The sequence below is a fragment of the Haliotis cracherodii genome, unplaced genomic scaffold (assembly GCF_022045235.1).
Source record: "Haliotis cracherodii isolate W230 unplaced genomic scaffold, xgHalCrac1.p SCAF_2, whole genome shotgun sequence".
Classification (NCBI taxonomy): domain Eukaryota; kingdom Metazoa; phylum Mollusca; class Gastropoda; order Lepetellida; family Haliotidae; genus Haliotis; species Haliotis cracherodii.
The window spans coordinates 18,597,757-18,621,360 of NW_027266275.1; the positions used below are offsets into that span (position 1 = coordinate 18,597,757).

The 23,604-nt window shown below is 39.9% G+C and overlaps 1 protein-coding gene across 1 annotated transcript in view; it reads left to right on the plus strand.

Annotated features, from left to right (window-relative positions):
• The first annotated feature begins 303 nt into the window (after window positions 1-303).
• LOC139467707 (neuropeptide SIFamide receptor-like) overlaps window positions 304-23,604 on the plus strand; it is a 52,911-nt gene continuing 29,610 nt past the window's right edge. Inside the window, exon 1 of the mRNA XM_071249218.1 lies at window positions 304-610. Coding sequence (XP_071105319.1) covers window positions 304-610 — 307 coding nt within the window. The remainder of the gene's footprint in view (window positions 611-23,604) is intronic.

Genomic DNA, 23,604 nt, shown 5'->3' on the forward strand with positions numbered 1-23,604 from the left:
AGCTCAACCTGTGTGTTGCACCACCAAGCATCACTGAGTAGCATTATCAAACTTCATTCACAGCGTGCTGCTTCTTCTCCAAGTCTGAGGCGAGGATGCCGAGGGTGCTGTCAAGTGTCTCTTGCGATCCCACTCGTTTATTGACCAGCGTGAAGTGCTGGAGTAAAAGTGTCGCCACGATGTTTGTTTTCCTTTACTTCGAGGAATAGTTACCAAGAACAGATTGGACATAAAACTAATAGAGAAATATTGTGACGGGAGTCTGTGAAAGCCGGGAGACTGCTTTGTTTTAGAATTTAAAAAATGGAGATAACAACCTGGACAACGTTGACCGAAAATGCGACGTCTCCGGATAACTGGACGGACTTGTCGGAAAGGCTATTTTATCCTTTAGTGAAACAACCTACCTACATGGTGACAATATTAACACTGGCATACGGTACCGTCTTCATACTTGCTGTCTTAGGGAACACCAGCGTTATTGCAGTTATCTATCGTGATCGTCGCTTCCATACCGTAACATACGTCCTGCTGGCAAATCTTGCTGTTGCTGACGTAATGGTTGCTGTATTCTGTCTACCCATTACCCTGATGACCAATCTCTTTAACGGTGAGTACCCTATCTTACCTTGATATTTCTGGAATCACTCATCGTGGTGTGTTACCTTCTTGGAACATAATTCACAAATTGATTGTTAAGTGGATGTGATTATTTAAGTAGAGAGTCTAGCGTATCAATTAGGTTTACTTAACAAGAGGTTAGTGAGGGGTCAGCGTGTACAATGTGTCACATCTGAGAAGTTCCGGTATAAGCAGGATGTATCTAAATTAATCTTATGTTCGGATACACTTCATAACTATGATTAATTAAAAGTACGTGTATGTAATGCAAGTTAAAAACTTGTAAAAATGGGGTGAGGTGAGGTAAACTGAGGTTTAACGTCGCTTCCAAGATTATTTCACTTATAAAGCGACGTGCATGCACGTGTGTGTGGCTGCTTGTACTAGTCCGGAGTGATGCCGATTTATAGTGCTAGCCCAATGAGATACAATGCCGAATTATATACCATGGATACCCACTCAGATACGGTATACTGACTCCGAGCCGACCAGTCCATGTTTTAGCCCCTTAATACCCAGTGCCAAACAGGGTAACAGCAAGTACCATCTTTTAACATCTTTTGGTGTGACGCCGCCGGCGATCGAACCCCGGACCTTCCACTCTCCGGGCGGACGCGGTCATCATGTGAAAATGATACATATTGATTTGTGGTAATTATTGCTTTTTGTCGTCCATTTTCATTAAAATTTAACGACATGGCTCAAGTCATCATCTGACATACATGCATTTAGAAATTGCCATTTGATACAGTTTCTTAATCGAGTTCTTGCAAAATGCTCTACCATATGAACAAAAACGTATCATTTAAGGATCAGCTACTGAAGTTAAATCATAACAGTTAACCCTAATACAATTATGTATACATTCAAGTAACGTAAATTTAAATCATGAGAAATCATCATAGAAACATGCTGAAATCCTCCGGAATCCAGTGAGGAGAGCGTTTACCCGGAGAGCGAATGGTTCGATCCCTGGTCGCGTAAAATATTTACCTCTCGTTAACATGCCTGGCGCTCGGCATTCAAGGACTCCTTGGATCGGAATCATGTAATGCTTCTGATCGGGGTATTCTTGTTAAACTGCGGCGTGGTTTCTCAGTGAGCTAGCACTATAAAACTGACACGAATTTGGACCAGTACACGCAGATAACCACACACCCACCCACATGCTCTCGACGCACATTTCATCTTCTGGGAAATGAATGAAAAGACCATCACTGACAACTTGCAAGGGCATGTGTCAAATTTGAAAGCATGTTGTCATTGTGACCTCGTTTAATTTAATGTACGTCTTCAATCGGGGAAAAGGAATCCCTTTAAACCGTCAGCTGGAAAGAACATCAGTCGTTGCCTGTCCTTTAACCCTCCTTCCGTGTGTGTGTGTGTGTGTGTGTGTGTGTGTGTGTGTGTCGGTTTTTGATTGTCGTAAGAGGCGACTAACGGGATCGGATGGTCAGGCCCGCTGACTTAGTTGATGCATGTCATCAGTCCCAATTGCGTGGATCGATGCTCATGATATTAATCACTGGATTGTCTGGTCGAGACTCTATTATTTACAGACTGCCGTCATATTGCGGAGTGTAGCGTTAAACAACCATCCAATCTCTCACTTTCTCTCCGTTAAAGGCGACTAACGGGACTCTTCTCACGCTCCGTATAAGGCGAGTATGCTTGTCGTAAGAGGCGACTAACGGGATCGGATGGTCAGGCTTGGTGACTTGGTTTGATGCATGTCATCATCCCAATTTCGTGGACTGATGATGCTCATGTTGTCAATCACTGGATTGACTGGTCCGGCCTCAATTCTTTACAGACCGCCGTTATATAGCTGGAATATTGCTGAGTGCGGCGTTAAAAAACAAACAAACATCGAGCTGATTTCATTATAGTCTGTATGAACAGATCCTAGAAGATCCGGGGTAGAATAGGTCTTCAGCAACCAAAGCTTCCCGTATAAGGCAAGTATGCTTGTCGTGAGAGGCGACTAACGGGACCGAGTGGTCAGGCGCTCTGACTTAGTTGATGCAGGTCATGGATCCCAATTGCGTGGATCGATGCTCATGATGTCAGTCACTGGATTGTCTGGTCCAGACACGATTATTTACAGACCGCCGTCATATAGCTGGAATATCGCTGAGTGCGGCCTAAATAAATAACAACCAACAAACTGTATAAACAAAGCATACTGCTATAGCTTAGACATAACATGTGCGTATTGTACATCATACTGGCTCCATAATTGAATAAGAAACATCTAATACTATTTTTCACAATACTAGCGACACTAGGACACGTAGCGAAATCATTACATAATGAATAATATCGAAATTCTCCTAATGCCTTACAAAATATAAACCTAATTGGCCACGCACACAATATAGCAGCATACTAAATGTTTTAAATCTGCACATTTGTAACTAGTGCGAAATATTTTTATATGTACAGTGGAGTAGTGATCCGTTTGACAGTTACTCATGATACCATACTTCTGGTTTTCTGGTCCATAATCGATTATGTACAGGTCGCCGTATCGTAGATGGCAAATTGTTGACTGCGGCGTTAAACAACATACAAACAAATGGATAGAGGTCCCCGTGGGGCCGTTGATCAAAATATCAACCACTGTTTTTTTGTGTCCCAGACTCAATTATTTACAGACCGCCGTGACTTAGTCGGAATATTAAACGAAGTGACAGTACACCATCCACCAGTAAAAATGTATCGGTATGCTTATTATTCTATCTGCTCATATTTCTCGCTCGTAATGTTGTTAAAGCGCATTTCTTCAGAGCTTTGTTGTCATTTCAACATATAAACGCCATTTTCAACATCTAAACGCCATTTAGAAGTCCAGAACATAACATTTGGCATTTTGATTTACTGTACATTACGCTCTATCTCTACAATAAAACTCTAAGATATAAGAAAAATGAAACTGCTACGTTTGATAAAGCCATAGCTAATGCAGTTTACTTCAGAATTTGTGATATTTATAATAAGGTTAAATGTCACGTGAGATGATATGGCGCAATACCCATTACTCCCTATTCTTAACCAGACCGCCTCCGTTATCTACTGGCAGAGCGTCTGCCCGCAAAGCGGAAATGTCGGGGGTTCGATCCCCGGCCGCATCAAACCAAAAGACGTTGAAAGAGGTCCCTGTCTGGCACTTGGCATTAAGGGAGTTAAATAAGGAGTCAGTATACTGTGTCTGAGTAATTTTATTTATGTTAAACTGTGGCATGGTGTCTCAGTGGGCTAGCACTGTAAAATCGGCACACACACATACGTGCATGCACATCTCTACGTAAGTCCAATAATGTTGAACACGACGTTAGACCCCATTTCTCCTTTTTTAACCATTCGAACTTAAATTGATATTGACACACCAAAACTCTATCACATAAGTGTATGTCCATAAGGATCCCAAGAGAGATCATGTAGTTTGAGTGGGTCCAAGCACACAATTTATTATCACCGTATCGGACTGTTTGTTTGTTGCTGGGGAGTATGTTCTCTCAATTACTGCCTACACACTTGGCGATAACGATGCAAATGTACGGTGCCTGTGGTTGTTAAATGAAGCTGTGATGTTAATGCTCGTCCTATGGGCAGGCTCAATGTGATAAGCTTAGTTTCATTACAACACTAGCGTAAGATCTATAGAATCAATTCCCCGAGCAAAGGATTTATATCTCAAATGGATAAATGTCGACATCAGCTATAAGCAACAGAGCACGGGGCTACTCAATTACGTAAATCCCGACCAAAAGATACGATGACTTGACAGTATATTAGGTCTAGCTATAGACGACATCGCTTTATCTTACGGATAGTACGTTGATGGAGAAAAGAAATGATTACACGTTTTGTTTAATCTCATACCATACTCCAATAGCTAATAATTTGGTAATGTAACATCCCTGTACGTCTAACGTACAATCATAGTTACCAAAATAGCTGACTCTTCGATATCGACGAAGATCACGTTTAGGTCTCCTCGTCCATTAGTATCTGCCCTGTCTTCCTGGGGGAGTAATTATCACTTTCCCGTTAGAGGTAACCAGGTAATGTGTCATTGGACCTTGTGCACTGTAAATCTTTGATATTCCTGATGGGTTGGTCTTCAGACACAGAATGTGATGATCTTCCAACGACCTTTAAACACGCAAGAAACATCTTCATTGAAATAAAGAAGGCCGCGATTACAACACAACAGCGTGTTGAGATTTACTTGAGCATAATGTAGTGACTGTATCAAGCAGCATACTGGAATGGGAAGCTCTCTTTCCGAGGCAATTGACTTAACTGAGTGTAAAAGTCCAGTTTCCAACCCTTGCCGAATTCGGCTGGAAGTTCCGTGCTCGACCATAGCGCAACCAGTGGCTATTACGAGCTATGTCCCTTCTATGGCCCTCCTCCTGACCAATCAGATACCACATCTCGTGTCATTTGCATTTGCTTCAAATAAATGGCGGCGCCCAGTGAAGACGATCGATGATCAATACATATATATACATTGTAATAAAAAGGGTTTTACTTCGCAAAATGTATCAAATCACGACATTTTACCAACCGGATGTCAATTTCGATTGTGATTGGACTATGCACAGACTCGTTAGTCAAGCCACAACATATCTCCATAATTCCAGCCTAGTTCAGCAAGAGTGGAAACTGGACTTTTACAGTCAGTTAACTCTCTTGCTCGGTTAATTCCGGAAGATGAGGAAGGTTTATGGAACGTGCCCCTCATGCAACCTCTATTCCTAAATCATGGGTATGAGATAATATTTACATGTTTTATGGCAATGTCCGTGTCAAATCCGAAGTGTGAGTATGGTTTTCGTGTGGTTTTAGCAATATTCCTACAACGAACGTTTTCTCGGTATACATGATAAGCAAACGTTATAACCCCAGAGCTTTGCAGTTTCCCAAAACCTTAAAGAAAAACGAATTTTGATATGACTCAAAACAATCTTCTCACTATCACAAAGCCTTAGAAGGAGTCGAATGTTGACATGAGACACAACAATTTTCTCACTATCCCAAACCCATAAGAAACAAAACAATCTTCTCACTGTCCCAAACCCTTATGACACCAGACAATCTTGACACTGACCCAAACCCATTGTAAGTGTCTTATGTTCATTTGACACAGAACACTCTTCTCACTATCCCAAACACTTATGACACAGGACAATCTCAAACCATAAGTAGAGTTGAATGTTGAAATGACAATCATGTCACTATCCCAAACCATTCGAACGAGTTGAATGTTGATATGACAGTGAACCATGTTCTCACTTATCCAAACCCTTTAAAGGAAATGTATGTTGATAAAGCACACAACACGAATCTCACTATTCCATCCCCGTGGGGACCCGGGGAAGATAAACAAGAATGTGTCCTCAGCACCCTGTTGCTGGTCGTAAAAGGCGACCAAATTGGACAGCCTGTTTGCCTTGGGCTGCAACCCTGTGTCGGCAGAGGAAGGGAGTCTGGTGGTTGAGGGCGACGGAGCCAGCAATAGTGATCCTTAGTCCAACACACCACTTTGACCCTAACTCTGCCTGGACGGGCAGTAGAACTGGCCAGATTCTATCAATTGGCTGGTCATGTCAAGCCCAGTGCATAAACTGTTTTGTGTTTAAAAATAAATTTTCTCATCATGTCTATAATATCTGTATCAATCTATAAAAAACTATCTTAGAACCCTATGCTGCTATGCAGATTAGAGATCTGCTGCAGCAAAAGACTGTCCTTGTTGACACAATGGTGGGGGGGGGGGGGGGGGGGGATGAAGGTGTGCAGAATCATTTTCCTTTTGGCATGGCTTCCCAACACCCTGATTAAAAAAGACCACTCATAGAGACTGAAGAAAATACTACGCCCACTCGATCCGACTATTGGCCACGTTTCTTGGTTGTAGAAGCTTTTCATGAAGAACCCATAAAATTGAGTGAGTGAGTTGGGTTTAGTGGCGCTTTTAACAGTATTACAGTTATATCGCGGTGTGTCAGCTTAATGTGGGAGGAAAGCCCAAAGTGATGCCGGTATCAGACGTTTACCACTTCGGTGAAACCCACGCGCATGGGTATGATGCTGACAAACCTAGAAACATAATCGGGGCAAACCGGGATTCATACCTACAATCATAGGTTTCTGGAGTGTCCAAGGGACGCAACTCTGCACAGCGAATCGCTCAGTCTTAGACGACTCAGACACCCGTGCCCGGTGCAATATCAAGGTTGTTGTCTCAGTGCACAAGACACTGAACTCGTGTAGGGGCATTGTCCGTGACAGAAGTCGTTGTCTGTCCGGCATGTCCAAAGACGATATAGCCAAAGAACTTGAACAACAGTCAGTCACAGTTGTCAAACGATTTACCTTCAAGAAGGATGGGGTGGTCCAACCGAACAACACCTACCTCTTCACTTTTGCACGAGCATCTATCCCTGAATCTTATACTGTAACATCGGAGTGGAGGTGTATATTCCAACCCCTTGCTGCACCTGCCAAGCATTTGGACATGGATCCAAGTCCTTCCACGCCTCTGCTGTTTGTACCGCTGCAGTGACAAGCACGAGACCACTGACAGCAGGAAGGATGTGAACTGTTCAAACTGCGGCATGAACCATATGTTCACTGTATCTTCCACCTTCCTCAACTATCCGTCAATCAGATCTTCAGACTTTGTACGATCATCAAGGGCAATTTAAACGGTCATAACTCCCTGTGGGGGCGTACTGATACAAATAATGAGGGACAAATCCTTGAAGATTTTATCTCAGACAATGATTTAAGCATCTTCAATGATGGTTCTATCTTCATCCCGCCACTGGCACATACTCTGCCCCAGATCATTGACATATTCAAATATTTTAAATGAATTTGACAGGTCGATCCATGATGACAATTGTGGAAGTGTACATTTTCAAACAATACTTCCAACTATTAATCTGTCTTACGAGCAACCTTCAACAAGGTGGAACTTTACAAAAGCCAATTGGTCTTTATTCCAAATGCAATGTACTGAAAAACTAAAACCTGACAGTTTCAGTAATGTCCCCCATCCTATACATTTTTTTTTCAGATATATGAAATACTATTGGAGACGAAAGCATTCCTAAATCCTATACAAATCCTCGTATACCTAAACCATGTTTCGAAAATAATTGTAAACAAGCTACGAAAAATAGGAAGAAAGCCGAGAAATATTTTAGACGACATCCAACTGTCCACAATTTGAATATCATTAACTAGCTGGTGTTTGTAAAACCATGGCGCGCATGGTCAACAATCGATTAGTCTGGTACTTGGAGATCAATACTCAGTGACATTCAGTGTGGTTTCAGAAAAAAACAGAAGTACCATTGACTATTTGGTGCGTTGAGAATCACTTTATAAAAAAAATCATTGACAACAAACAACATACTGTATCAATCTGTTTCGATCTGGAGAAGGCATGTGATACAACGTGGAAACATGGTATTTTAAAAGACTTGCATAAATTTGGATTGAGGGGCAGATTACCTCAATTCAATCTTAACAACAGACATGAGTGAGCTCTACTTTGTCTGATCATTTCGATCCAGATCAGGGCGTCCTTAAAGGCAGCATACTTTCAGTCACATTTCAGCATCAAAAGTTATAGTTACAAAAGTATTGACCAATAGCGTTGATGCTTCAGTTTTCGTGGACGATTGCAACATTTCTTGTCGTGGTAAGAATATGAATACAATAGAAAGACAGCTACAGCTCTGTCTTAACAAAATTAAAAAACGGGCGAACGAAAACTTCTCCAAGTTTTCTAAATCCGAAACATGCTGTATTCACTTTTGTACTAAATATAAACCTCACAAGGATCTAGATTTATTTTTAGATGGTATTCCTATCAAGGTAGTAGATCTAGAGGAGGCCAAATTCCTGGGCCTCATATTTGACCGTCATCTCACATTCTCACTACATATTAAATATCTAAAGGAAATGTGCCTGAAGGCTCTCAACTTGTTAAAAGTCGTGTCAAATTCCGAGTGGGCAGAGGATCAGACAACACTTGTACAGATCGCTAATACGCTCCAAACTGGACTATGGTTCCATTGTCTATGGTGGAGCCTGCAAAAGCAATTTAGAAAAATACGGTGCTGTCTTGATGCTTTTAGGACCTCTCCTGTGGACAGTTTGTAATTGGAGGCTGGTGAGTCTTCACTTGAACAGTGCCACATTAAACTTTCACTGCAAAACATCACTATATTGTATTCAAATAAATCAAATCCAGCATACAATTGCGTTTTCCACCCTCAGTATGAAAAACCTCTTTCAAAATCTGTCCAACATTATTCGCCCACTCAGAATCCGAATTCAACCACACATCACTACAGCTAAAACAGATCTAAATAAAACATCACCTTATCGTCATCTGTCTTCTGCTCCCTGGCAGATGGTGAAGCCAGAGATAGACCTCTCTCTTACCTAATTAAAATCATCCGAAACAAATCCTTACGTTTATCAACAATTGCCAATTGCGAGCTCATTATAATTCTCACAGGTGCTCGCTTTATAAGTGTAATAATCTGAGTGGTGATCTCTCAACAAGGGACGCAGTCCTGCTGCTTTAAGCCAGTTCATGGCGGTTCTGGTGCTGAAACGACGATTGGTCAACCACAGCTGTTTCAAACGAGTACTTGTTATAAAGGGTTCTCGGCGTATGAGACGTAGAAGATCCCTGTCGTCGCGATGTGTCTCGCAGGATGTCTTCCGGATCCGGGACGGCCCTTCACATCACCGGTCTGAGCATGTTTATGTGATGATACACCAAATTCAGACCAATGGCATTACAAGACATTCCTGCGTTATGCATACCGATTATTTGCCATCTTGTGCCGTTTGATAATCGCCTTCGTGCCATGGTCACACAATGTCATGTAATAACCGAGCTAAAGAAGGCAATTTCAACGTGTGGATATACTGCTTTTGGAGATACTCGAAGGTAGCATGCTGCACGGGCATATACCACGCGTGGCACGTGAGCTTTAGTCACGCATGACTTATTACATTATCTCGAGAAATCTTCCCGTAATTATCTTTCATGACTGTTACAAATATTGGAACCGACCAATAATGAAATATATTAGAGTGTGCTTTTTTTCTTAGTGTATATATACCGTCCTGTAAAAAGAGTTAGCGTAGAGTAGGGTCAATGTGTGACAGACAGCAGTCGTGGCGTTTCAAAGTATCCTGCTGCCATTTTGGTATTATCTGTGCATGACATTGTTGGGATTGGCGCCTTGGGATTTTTCGGAATATCTGTGTAGACCTTAGTAACAAGTGGAATCCTTTTGGAATTTATGTGGCATACAAAGAAATTTATTGGTTGATATTTTATGTAATGAGTGAGTGATTTGGGTTTTAACGCCGTTTGTAACAGTATTCTATTTCTGTGATGGCGTGTCTGCGTAATGGAAAAACCGTTACGTAAAAGGAGAATGCCAAAAGTGACGCAGGTCTCAAACGCTTACCACTTTGTTGAAACCCACGAGCACTGACAATGTGCCGACAAACCTAGAAACATAATCGGTGCAAGCCGGTATTCGAACCCACAACCAAAGGTTCCTGACGTGTCCAACTTAACACATTGAATTCCTGCGCCTTGCTTGTTATATAATGAGAACAAAACCGTTAGGGTAGATTCATATTCCACTCTGTGCAAAAGTATATATGAGCGACAAAAACCTTTCTATAATCATTAATTAACAGTGACACAAATTTCAATTATCCTACGAAATCTCTACTAAATCCTGATGTAAAATGTTTAACATCTATTAGTTATGCTTAAGACCACGAAACTGTTTTTCATACAGGTACATGTATTACTTGCATGCTGAAGATCAGTGTTGACGATTGGAGCCAAACCATAGGCGTAAGTTCATGAAGATGCTGCTTTGAGTGAATATTTTTACGCTATCGTCTGCCATATTCCAGCTACATCACGATGGCCTCTAAATCGATCTGCATCATAATCAGTGGTAGACAGCATGACCCATGCAGTTCAGGATTCATTGACAAACTATATAGTTATCAACCAGATACCATTCTCATTTTCATCGGAGACCCGTGAAGATCCGGGGTAGAATAGGTCTTTAGCAACTGCCGTAAAAGGTTAACGGGATCGGGTGGTCAGGCTTGCTGACTTGATTGATGCATGTCATCGTATCCCAATTGCGTGGATCGATGTTCATAATGTCAGTCACTGGATTGTCTGGTCCAGACTCGATTGTTTTACGCACCCCCGTGATTGCAGCGTTAAACAACAAACAATCAAACAAATCGTTTTCATCGACCGGAACGTCGAAAGAAATAGGTTCCTATTCTGCCCCCGAATTATCACGGAGTCACGAGCAACGAGGCGCAAGAGCGATAAATGAGGAAAAAGAGCGATAAATGACGTTATCAGTGTTTCTGGGTAAACCCTTTTTTCTATGGAAAGCGTCCATTGGTTTTTTGACAGTTGTACACAGTGTTCATGCGTATGAGAAAAGCAAGATATGTTATGATTGCATACGTCTTGATATTTATGGCTTTGAGAAATCCTTGCATACTTAACGTACACACATTCGGCTGGAATTCTGGGCTGAGAGAGTTACTGAATGGCATTAGAATCAGTTGTCACATTAAGTGCTATGAGACTAGATAAGTATCTTCTGGGTCACCTTAATGTTCAGCTTTATGTGATCAATCGCTTTCAGCAGTCTGCCACTGGAGTATCCCGGTGCAGAATAGGTCCCCAGTTCCCCATGCTTGTCGTAAGAGTCGTCTGGAATGATGTATGAGAGTTTACAATCAAAGATCTGGCTGATTGTATGACACGCCCCTCATGTTATAGACCAATATCATGCCTGTCTGCTCCAGATGCGATTTTGTACGGGCCCCATTGCACATCTACATTATAGCTGATTGTGGCCTAAAACAACAGCAACTCAATTATTCAGAAATCGGAGACATCCTAATGAAATAGTACGTACAACAAAGAGGATGATAACAGCATGGGAACTTGTTACTCGAGAAAGTATATAAGGAGTGAACGAGTGAATGGATGTTCGAGCCACGATCATAGGTTTCTGGAACGCACAAGGAACGCAACTCTGCATGGCCTATTACGGAGTCTGGGCAACCCGTGCCCCTAGTGATATAAATAAATGTTATATAGATTTATTCATTGCTGAAACAAGTAGAACATATCTATCTGGGCCTTAGGCTTTTTTTCATAAATCAACTGTTCATCTAGATGGTGCCGGATGAATCGCCCTGAACTCACTGGGGACATAGTATTCACGACCGTCCGTCCGTACGTCCGTCCGTACGTTCCACCTGTTTGTTACCGCGATATCTCAAGAAGTAAACACTGGATTGTCTTCATATTTGGAACTATGGTGTATATACAGACTCCGCAGACACCAGTCGGTTTTGGTGACCTTGACCCCATTTTCAAGGTCACAGCAGGCAAATCTGCTTTTGGAGTTGGAAAACGGTGCCGCAATATCTCAAGAACTAATGGCTGGATTGTCTTCATATTTGATACTATGGTGTATATACAGACTCCGCAGACACCAGTCGATTTTGGTGACCTTAACTTAATTTTTAAGGTAACAGCAGGGAAATCTGTTATTCGAGATGGAAAACAGTGTTGCTGCGATATCTCAAGAACTAATTTCTGGATTCCTTCATGTTTGATGATATTGGCTTTTGGACTACGACAAATAGTTCCTTGGAGGTATCTAACACAGAAATTAATATTATTCAAAAGGAATAAAATATTTGGAAAAAAAAACACATATCGCATAAGGCGGCAGGGGACATTTCGTCAGTTTGTGACAAATACTTGTCTATTTGACATGTGCATGCTTTGAGAGAACTCAAAATATTATCATAATTGTTACAGAGGAAGACTTTGGTTTTAAACTTTGTTGTGCATCGAGGCCAGCACTCGATACTTAAATGCACATGCACATTGGTAATCTAAAGATGAAAGAACACTAAGATCAATAGGAAAAAAACTCACGAGCAATTGTTTTTAATAAGAATATAAGTAATGACATTTATCCTGAAAACATTTATCTAGCATTTGAAACTACACCTACTCGAAAACTTATACACGTAATTGGGTAAGTAATTATGTCCATATATTCACCATGTGTAACATTTAAATCTACACTTGTGGGTCTGGATTCTGGGTCATCTTTTCTCCTTGAAATATAAATAAAAAACAAAGGAAACTTTTAAATGTCACCCCTATTTGTAAATACTAAACTGTTTTTAGCATACGCACATTTACTCTCCTGGGAAATGTTTGAAATGACTATCATTGACAACTTGCAAAGGCATCTGTCACATTGAAAACATGTTGGCATTTAGACCTTCTCGTTTGATGTTATGTATGTCTTCAAACGGGAAGTGCAAAAAAGAAATCTTGAAACCTTGAAACTGTCAGCTAGAAAGAAACAACATCAGTCGTTGCCTGTCCTATAACCCTCTTTCTGTGTCTGTCTATCTGTCTGTATGTCTCCCACTCTCCCCACCTCTCTGTCCGTCTGTCTCTCTTTTTCTGTCCGCCTTGAGACCAGAGTTAGTCAACATTAATGTTAAACTGTATCAATAGAAGCGTTGTATATGAGTAAACATCAATGTTGAACTTCATCGATAAAAATGTTGCATATTTGCTTATATCACATCGCCTGTAATGGGATGTCCTCAGCAGTAGCGAGAACTTGGATATGATTTTAATGAGATTGAGGTAATCTGAGCATGTGATTAATCCTGTTGTGTTTATTGAAAGTATTAATTGTTCATTGTTATAAGAGTTTATCACTCAAACTCAAACTCTCAAGCTCATTTATTCTCAGAAAAAAACACCCACGGTGGTACATGAGATACACTCATATTCAATTTTTATTATGTACAAATTGACAGCATTTAACAAGAATAGGATTCATGGAATCTAATACAATTTACCAATTGAATTGAACCCATTGTTAAGGACTTTAGATAGGCCTTTTAGATCTCTTACACTGTCTGTGGTCATAAATTTCTTAAATTGGGACATGTTTGGAAACTGAAGATAATGTTATAAGATAATATTTAAGAGTCATATCGCTGTTGGTGAAAAGCTTCACATCGGAATATATAGTGAAATTCATCTCCCACAGCGATTGAGTCACAGAGTGGACACTGGCGGTCTTCCCTGGGAATGTTCAACAATCGACCAGTTTCACGGGTAATCTATGGTTAGAAGTTCTGAAGTTTAATATAGGGAGAAATATTGATTTTGAGAGCGATAGATATTTCTCAAATGACGGTTGATTCTTCAAGTACTGGTAATACGACACTTTGGAGCTTACTTCGGCAGTGGATTTCCAGTTCTGACGGAATTGAGATTTATATATATATTTTCAACCATTGAGGGCAGCCATGGCGTGGAACATACCGATGGGTTTTGAAATACATATGACAGGCCGCAATTATCTAATACATTCTTAATACATTTTAACCATGGGACATTTTCAACTTCTGTATAGATAGCATACATGTATTTGTAAAGTATCTGGGGTTTATGATATACTTAGCTTATGCCAAAAGGACATAACACGTTTATAAACTTTAATACTTAGTAGTTCCCTACGCAGTTCGCCGTATAACATAAAGTTTGGGGTTGCGTTTTTCAGTCCAGTAGCTAATTTAACTTTAATACTCTGTAGTTCCCTACCCAGTTCGCCGTATAACATAAAGTTTGGGTTTGCGTTTTTCAGTCCAGTAGCTAATTTAAGAAATTTTAGATGGACTCTTTCTATAATAGTTAGATTCTCGTACCCCCAGATCTCGACACCATATAATAGTATAGGGACGACGATTGCATCAAATGCAGATAAGAGGCAATCTAATGTCATAGTAACATTTCGGGACTTCATGAGTAAGCTGAACATGGTTTTAGTTGCGTTTTCTGACATCGATTTGACTGTATCGTCTATTCCTGTGTAGTAAAGTTTTAGGCCAAGGTTATGAATCTACGGTTTCGATAGTGTCGGTGCCGATAGTGAAACATAATTTCGACTTGTTTGCAGGTCCGGCTCCAAAGATCACCGCTTTTGTTTTTGTTAGATTAACATTTAACTTCCAAACAGCAGAGTAGTCGGAAAACTGATTTAACGATCTTTGTAGGTCTTTAGGGTTATCACTTATTATAACTGTGTCATCAGCATAGAGCAGTATTAGGAGCTGGAAAAATATTGTTAGGTTAGTATCGATCAGATTTGCAAGATCAACACCTTTACATTTATTGTTCAGCAGATATTGTTCGAGATCATTTAGGAATAATGAAAACAGGAGAGGGGAAAGGTTTTCACCCTGTAGTACACCATCATGACAAGTGAAATCGTCAGAGAACTGGTTATTAATACTAATTTTAGATTTGATGTTCTTGACCAGGGTGAAAAACATTCCTTCAATTCCAATTTTTTAAAGTTTATGCCATAGACCAACTCTCCATACTTTATCGAATGCTTTAGTGAAATCTATATAAACCGAATATAATTTCGTTTTTGATATTTTCATTGTTTGCATCAACATTTGCAATGCAAAAATGTTATCACAAGTAGAAAACCCTTTTCTAAAATCTGCTTGTGAAGGATTTAAAATGTTATTATCATCAACAAATTTAGTTTATCTGTTATTCAATATTCGGGTAAAAAGTTTGCCGAAGCAACTCAATATAGTTATGGGTCTGTATGAATTAGCATCTAGGCGATTGCCCTTCCCTTTATAGATTGGTTTCAAAATCCCCGTAAGCTATGTCTCTGGCAACAGTCCAGATGATAATATAACATTAAAGAAATTTGTAAGGAATTTGCGTGTCATTAGCATCTATAAAATAATCATTCTCTATAAAATCCTGTCCTGAAGCTTTAATCCTCTTCAGGCCTTTCATTGCAAATGTAATTTCCTCGGGTGAAATCTCGAGTGTTAAGAACTGTAGTATTTAATGTAAGGTTGCCTAGTGAGTTGTAATCGATGGTTGTATCATATGTTGAACGTTCATTAATTTCTGTGAAGTAGGCATAAAACATATCTATATCTGGTGTAATTTCTGTTTTATTACTATCATTTCTATTTAACATTTTCCAAAATTCTCTCGGCGAACGTTTATTGTTTTCCTGGAAGGCGATATGTATAGTATTTTTGTAACTTTTTATCCGTTTATCAATACACGTTTTATAATTCTTAGACATTTGGCGGTAATGAGCTCTATTTAAAGGTGAATTTAATTTTTTAATTTTATTTTTAGCTTTTTTAAAACTTTTTTTTACGCTGGATTCTACATTCTTTGTCAAACCAAGGCTTGTCTCGTTTCTTTTTATGGTCAGTATACGTTTTATTATTCTTCCTGACACCAAATGTAGTGCATGCAGCATCAACAAGTGCGTGTCCCAGATCGCGGGCCATGCCGTTGATCGCTCCCGCGTCAACCTGAGTTTCACGCGCTGCACGTGCTCGCTCTGTCGGTTCACTCATTATACCCCTGTTGATATTTTGACAAAACATGGTTGATAAATTTGCGTCATACCGCTTGTGTTTCTTCCTCTCACAAGTACAAGTGGATGGAGTACTAGGAAGCTCAGTTTGGACATCTAGTTTCTGATGAGGTATTTTGACAGAGAGTAAAGTGGTGAGTAATGCAAAATTTCAAAATCTGTGAAGAGTCGCAGGGACAGAGGTGATGTAATAACATAGTCAACTACTGATTTATCTTTACAAGTTTCTATACCAATATGTCTTTTCCCAGACGACAGTTACAGATAAATATGTTTAAGCTCTTGCATGTTTCAATGAGTTTAACACCAAAGTTATTCAGTCTACCCATGTCTTGTGTACTTCTGTCATGTGGTAAGCCTTGTTCATCTAATACTAATTCAGGTTTTAATTCACTTATAAGTTCACTCAAATCCATATCTAGTTCATCAATATTATGTTGATCAAATTACAAAAATCACACATGTTCCTTGTTCGTGCATAAAAATCACCAAACACAGTAACATAATCACTAACTGAGAGGTAATTCAACATAGATTTTTCTAATTCAGTAAATACATCACCATGCACATATTTAGATCCTTCAGGTGGTATGTACACATACCCAAAGTACATGTCTTGATCAAGTGCGACTTTGATTGTTTACAGTTACGACAAGTCCAACAAATTGACGTTTTGATTCCTATTGAGGAATACATGGAACACTTATAATGACTCTATTATTTGCAATATAGAACTCATGCATTAACCGTGTGTCGAAAATGTTACATGTATATAATATTCTTATGGTATATACAGTCCAGTCGCTGCCATCACATAAAGTTGTGACAATCATATGCGCATTATGTCTCTCATATTAACAGTATAATAGGTCAACGCCAGAATAATAGTCAGTTCCGATTATTCGACGACACAGATTCAATTGGGCGTTAAATGCAAAATAACGGTGACAATTATACCAATGGAGCTCTGAAAATCGGTGATGACACCAGGTGTTCGCGAAAAGGGAAATCATGTCCTGTCCTATCGGTAGCACGTGCTACTGAAACAATAGCTATGACCATGATTACTACATTGTCTGCAACAGGATGAATTACTTCCTGTCACAAAGACAGTTAAATACTTTGATTAGAAGGTTTTGGCATGTCAAAATGTAACTAAACTTCCTATTTGTTAGCCTCCCTTGTTCTTTACATATTGTCAAACCAAATCTGATGCATTAACTTGCTTAATCGCCCTAATCCTGTTTTTTTCGGTCTCAGCGGAGACACATGAATACCAAGTGCATTTCTTACTTTTGCGGTCATATTTCATCAGTTCAGCTTCACGGCCATTATGGTTGTCATGATTCTTTTCTGCACATTGTGCGTTTTCTCTTGAAAGTGAATAGAAATATGAGTAGATGCATTTGTAATTCCGCTGATGGTCCAGGGGGATCTGATGGCGAGATATCAACACAATACCATGACTACAGTTATATATAAAGAAATCGGGTGTTCTTTCATTTTTAGTGGTATACATAGACACTAAAACAGAGTGTGCATGTGTTTTTCATCGAAAACTACGTAGGCAATTCAAGGTTTTCAGGATTCCGAGTTCGAATTGTTCCAAGCGAACTATATATTTCGTTTCGAGACCACTTAATAGAGCGGATTGTCTATGACTGAGCTGATAGCATGTCGCCTTTCCCTGACGGCGTGGATCATAATATCAATCACTGATCCAGACTCGTTACAGAGCTTGAATATTACTGAGAGTGGCGTTTAACAACAAACAAATAAAAATCTAATAGAACGAACATTCTGAATTGATCTCATTTACTGATGTTTGAGAATTCGATGAGTGCCAGAACACTGTTTTCAATAAAAGATCATAAAAAAGGAAGATCATCGATTACTAGTTTTACACTTAGCGCTAGCCTAAAGGGCACTGGGTGAATTGTGTACGTAAAAGTATAAAACTACAAGTACTAAGGAGCCTAGCAAAGTAATGAAAGATAAGTATGTCTAGATTCAAACACATTTGTCAAACAAACACCGTAAATGGAATATTTAGTGAATACATATACTCGGAGCATATAACTGTGAAGTCTTATTCCAATGTTCATTTCGAAAATAGCCCATTAGGATCCTTCAATGTGTTTAGAAATGATATCTACTTCAATGTCCTCTGATAAAAAAATAAAATTGTTCTGTGTAACAGCCTGATCGTTTGACGCAATATTTTTATTGATAAACACTTCAGAGAATTAAAAAATCACAAGACAAGACAAATGATCTGCTTTGTTGCTATAGTGTGATAAGAAATGGCGGTGAACGGCTTGTGCCATTTGGGTATTTACGTTTACCAAGAAGGTGACGGGTTAGCATAGCCTCAATGACTCTTAAAGACGTAAAGTAATACAATGCATTACGATGTAGGCTGTGTAGTTGATCCACAAAAAGTGCTTCTTCGAACTCTAAGCTTCCTTAATGTACCTGAAAGGATATGACTGACAACGTTAAGTGGCGCTGGCTAAAGTTTTTGACACATTGTATCATTCAGGGACACCATTCCATTTGTTGATTTTCAGTTTCTTTGATTTTAAGTCAGGCGCAAAGTGAGTACTGATTTTGTCTTTCGACGTCATTATCTTGCATCTACGAAGGCTGGTAAAAAAGTTCTAAGCTTGAACTTTCGACAAAGGATAATAACAAAGTGAATAAGTCAATGTAGCACATATACATTGTTTGAGTAGTTCATTGCAAGTATATATGGTCTGTTGAGACCGTCTGCATTTTAGTGACAGCCAGTTGAACGTGATAGGGGTCCTAATGGACACAGAAATGGAAAAGTACCGAGCAGTCATAAATCTTTTGACTTCAGAGAAAAGTACTTCACATTGCACAGGGAGAATTGCCCTAGCTATTCCACTGATAAACGTTGGGCAACTATGTTTAAGGCAGGTGGGAGAACAATCATTGTGATGACCCTAGGTCTGGACGTCCCTCAACTTCCATCAATGAAGATTCAATAAAGGTGATAGAAAAACTTATACTGTCAGATAGACATATTGCCATTGCTGAACTCGAGGATGACGCAGGTCGAAGCCATAGATCCATTGAAACTATTATTCATGAACATTGACTTATGGATAAGGTATCTGCTCGTTGGGTGCCAAAATTTCTAAATTCTGATCTTAAGGGGTAAAGAACTGACATTGCCAGAGAAAATGTAGGGCTAATTGAAGAGGATTTCGTCAAATTGAAAAAAAAAGAAGAGATTAGTACCTTGTAACATGGGTCTACCACTATGATCCCGAGTCAAAACGTTCATTCATGGAATGGCTCCATTCCACTTCTCTTCCAAGATTTGTGGAGAAAGTTATGGACACTGTATTCTGGGATCCGAAGGTTGTGATCTTTGGTGATTACTTAGAAAGTCAAAAGACGTTAACCAGTGCTTATTATGCTGCTTTGCGTCAAAATTTGAGATTTTATCAAAGAAAAGCGGTGAGGAATGCTGACTGCTGGTGTTCTACTACTTCATGACAATGCCTCTTCTCACAACACTCGACTTGGAAGGCTGCTGTGCGACAATATGGGTTCGAAGAGCTTCCGCCAGACCTGGCACCAAGTGATTTCCTAAACTGAAAGAACACCTCTGTGGAAAGCGGGCACCTTTTATATAAAAGCTGCCCTGATGGGTATTGCAAGGTGGCTTCAGAAAACTTCTTCCTGACTGGAATTGAAAACCTAAAGATTATGTTTAAAAATATAATTAACAACACTTACACAGTGCCATTTAGAACGTGGTCAAATGTAACAAATGTTATATACTCAACAACAAAAGTTCCTTTGACACCAATATGTTCGTGTATTTTTCAAACAAGTAAAGTTTTTCAATATTGTACATATATGGAATCAAGTTTTATCCAAGCCCTATGCATTTCACTACCCAAGAATGGGCATAAAAACGTGTGAAAACGGGATTCCATATGCATTGTTTAGCATAGTGCTGACAACAACCACTCAGAAAAACAACAAAATTACACAATTATTCAGCATTACGAAATGCCACGCCTGTCCGAAAATGAGCGAGCCATTGGTATGCTTGAAGCAGAAATGAGTCAACGTGATGTTGCAAGACAATATAACGTCCACAAAAACACCATTTGGTGTTTATGGCAACGTTGGCTACAGACGAATGCAGTCAGAGACCATCCTCGGGAGTGGCAGGCCACGTCTAACCAATAATCGACAAGACAACTGGATTCGAACAACACATCTACGAAATAGATTCCAGCAAGCAACAGAGACTGCAAGAAGCATCCCTGGCCTTCGACGAATATCTTCACCCACCGTACGTCGTCGCCTCAGATGTGCAGGGATTGTCGCCAGAAGACCCGCCTGACGTCCAGTTTTGACAGGAAGCCACCGTCTACAATGGTACAGACAGCGTCTACGCGGAACGGCCATTCAGTGGGGACAAGTTCTGGTATGGTATGGAGTGGGATTACAGCAAGACAGAAGACCCGTTTGATAGTTGTAGATTGAAATCTCAATGGACAGTGCTACCGCGACGAGATCATCGACCCTTTTGTTCTACCGTTTTTGCGTCGTCATGGCCCAGGCATTACCTTTCAACATGACAACGCCCAGCCTCATATAGCTCGACTTGTTCAGGATTCTCTTCAACAAAACAACGTGAATGTCATCCCCCATCCCCATGTGGGATGAGATGGATCGGCGCCTTCGAGGTCCACCACGTGTTCCACAGACACTTCAGGAAACATGCTCCAGCAGATATGGACAGATATCCCACAGGACTTTGTACGACGCCTGGTCCATTCCATGAGACGAAGATGTGTTGCTTGCAACGCGACCAGAGGTGGACTCACACGCTTCTGATTTGTACATTGACATTTTGGCATGTTCATGTTTTTTTTAATGAAATCACGCATTTGCTGAAGTCAGTATGGCAAATTAGACCTTTTGAACACTTACAGGGGTGTTTTATCTGTTGCAAACCGAAATTGTTTCAGATTTGGTAAAAAACATAACTTAGCATAAAATCTTATTCAATGTCACAGGAACTTTTGTTGTTCAGTATATTTGGTATAACGCTTTCTGAGTAAAGTACAGATTATAGTACTTTTTGGGGTGAAGTCCCATCCTGGATTAGAACCCACACTGCCAGAGTGAGGCACCTAATCCCCAGCACACAACGTGAGCTATCTAACCCACACCGAGGATTCCACTAAAATGAAAATCTGACAACTGGTAGTCTAGATCATGTACTTTGTGTACCCCTCTGAAAGATGTAAATTGGCACGGCTCTCATGCCCGAAAGCTGTGAACACACAATGCCATTTTGAAAGTTGTCAAATGTAACAAATGTTATATTTGGGGTAACACTTTCTTAGTAAAGTACAGTTTCTAGTACTTATTTTGTTCTCGAAAAGGTACTACAATCTGTACTTAACGAAGAATCCCATATATAGCTTTGTTCCACTAACACACTTGTTGGTTTTGTTTGTGAGGCTAAGAATTGTTTGACTAGTCCTCGTATTGTTGTCATCCGACGTCCATCGCCATCATCCATCATTATGTATCGATGCCATTCGTTGTTTGTCGTCACTACACGTCATCGTTCGTCATTATACGTCGCTGTCGTCCGCCGTCCATCGCCATTATACCTCATTTCCCGCAGTGACCCGTCGTCGTAAGTAACCGCTCGTAATATATTATGGTTCTGTTGGGTTTTGATCATACTGGAATTTATTACCCACGTGGTGAAGATACAGGTGGTATGATACTAAATCCGTACGTCACATGTCTGTCGTACAATGTTGACCTTGTTTCATTCGTTTTGATTGGATAACCGTGACCTCTGTCACACCGGGACTATTTTTTTCATTCATAAAAAAATCGCGAGACGTCATTCATTTTATAGCTACAGGGCAGAACTGAAGCAATCTTATGTGAGCGAAGGATATTAACGTACAAACACTTTATTAAACCAAACAAGATAGCCACATGCATCAAATTCGGTTTGCATCCTATATAAGTTATGCATTGAGCTTCCACAGACATTATATAATCGAGCTATATCCATTTACAATGTACGAGTACCGTTCAATAGATAGATGTTCCCAATAAGCGTGACGCACCCGACTACTTTCGCAACTTCCAATTTGATTTAACGTAAAAGGATAAGCGTGGTGAAATGAAGTCAGTTTAAACCATCTGGACAGATATCTAGACTTACTTGGGATGATCCGGTTGTGCCATCAGTGTCCTCTTCGAAGCGTAATTTGTGGCACTGTTTCGGGAGTTGTGTGTTGACGTCTGCACAACCAGTGAACATGTCCGATACAAATCACTCGAAAACTCCGTAGAAGTGTGCCTTATTTCTGATTATGTGACCCAAAATATCCTAAAGGTGAAAAATAACATTCCCCATCTCTAGCGTAAAACACTGAGTAGATCACGGTTTTCTTTCCTTATTCCGGTGGTGAACTTGCCCTTCGTTCGAAGCTGTCACTGACATGCAAGCAGACTTGAGCGTGTTGATTTTCACGTCTTCAGTAAAGGGTGGTACAGTAATCATGAATGTCTTTGGCGAACACTCTGATTTCCCTCTTCCAAAATGGTACGGACTTGATATAAATTCAGCTGATAGATCAAGGAAACCGAACCATTTTGATTGCACAGACGGGACCCCGGCAGTGCGAGTGACTGACTGTTGGTCCGATATTCAAAACGCGGCGCTAATGTGACATTTCAAATTTTCTTTTATGTGTCCTGCGTACTAAAAACATGGCGCTTTAATTCTCATAAGTTGACGGAATTCTTCCAATAGGATCTCGAGCGTCGGTGCTGTTATGTTTGCAAACACAACTGCAGGCGCATGTTGTTAATGCGTATGCATAGGAATGTCAACAATGCCCATATTTGGGCATATATCAATATTCATGCGAAACCAGATTTTGCAACCGGTTTCAGTTTGGTCTGTCAACGAACAAAAGTTGTTATGTATTTACACTTACATACATATTTAACATATTTAATCAATAATATACCACACTCATTCTGGTTAGATACCATTTTTACGAAACTCGTAAACTTTCTATGTTTTCTAACCTCGCTTTCGCTCTCTCAGATTCCATAAAAAATCCACTCTTTTCGTAAAAATGGTGTCTAACGAGAATGAGTGTAGTATTCTCTATGTACGCGTCAATATTGCATATGCCTTTTTGTCTACAATTTGTATATCAAATACAAACTTGCGATATAATTGTACAAGCGTGCACGATGTACACAGATGCATGCTAGAATTAATACTGAGGAATATATCATCTCTTCTTGATAACAAAACACCCAGATATACCCTTCACGTTTTCTCAAAAAGGTGACGGTCTTG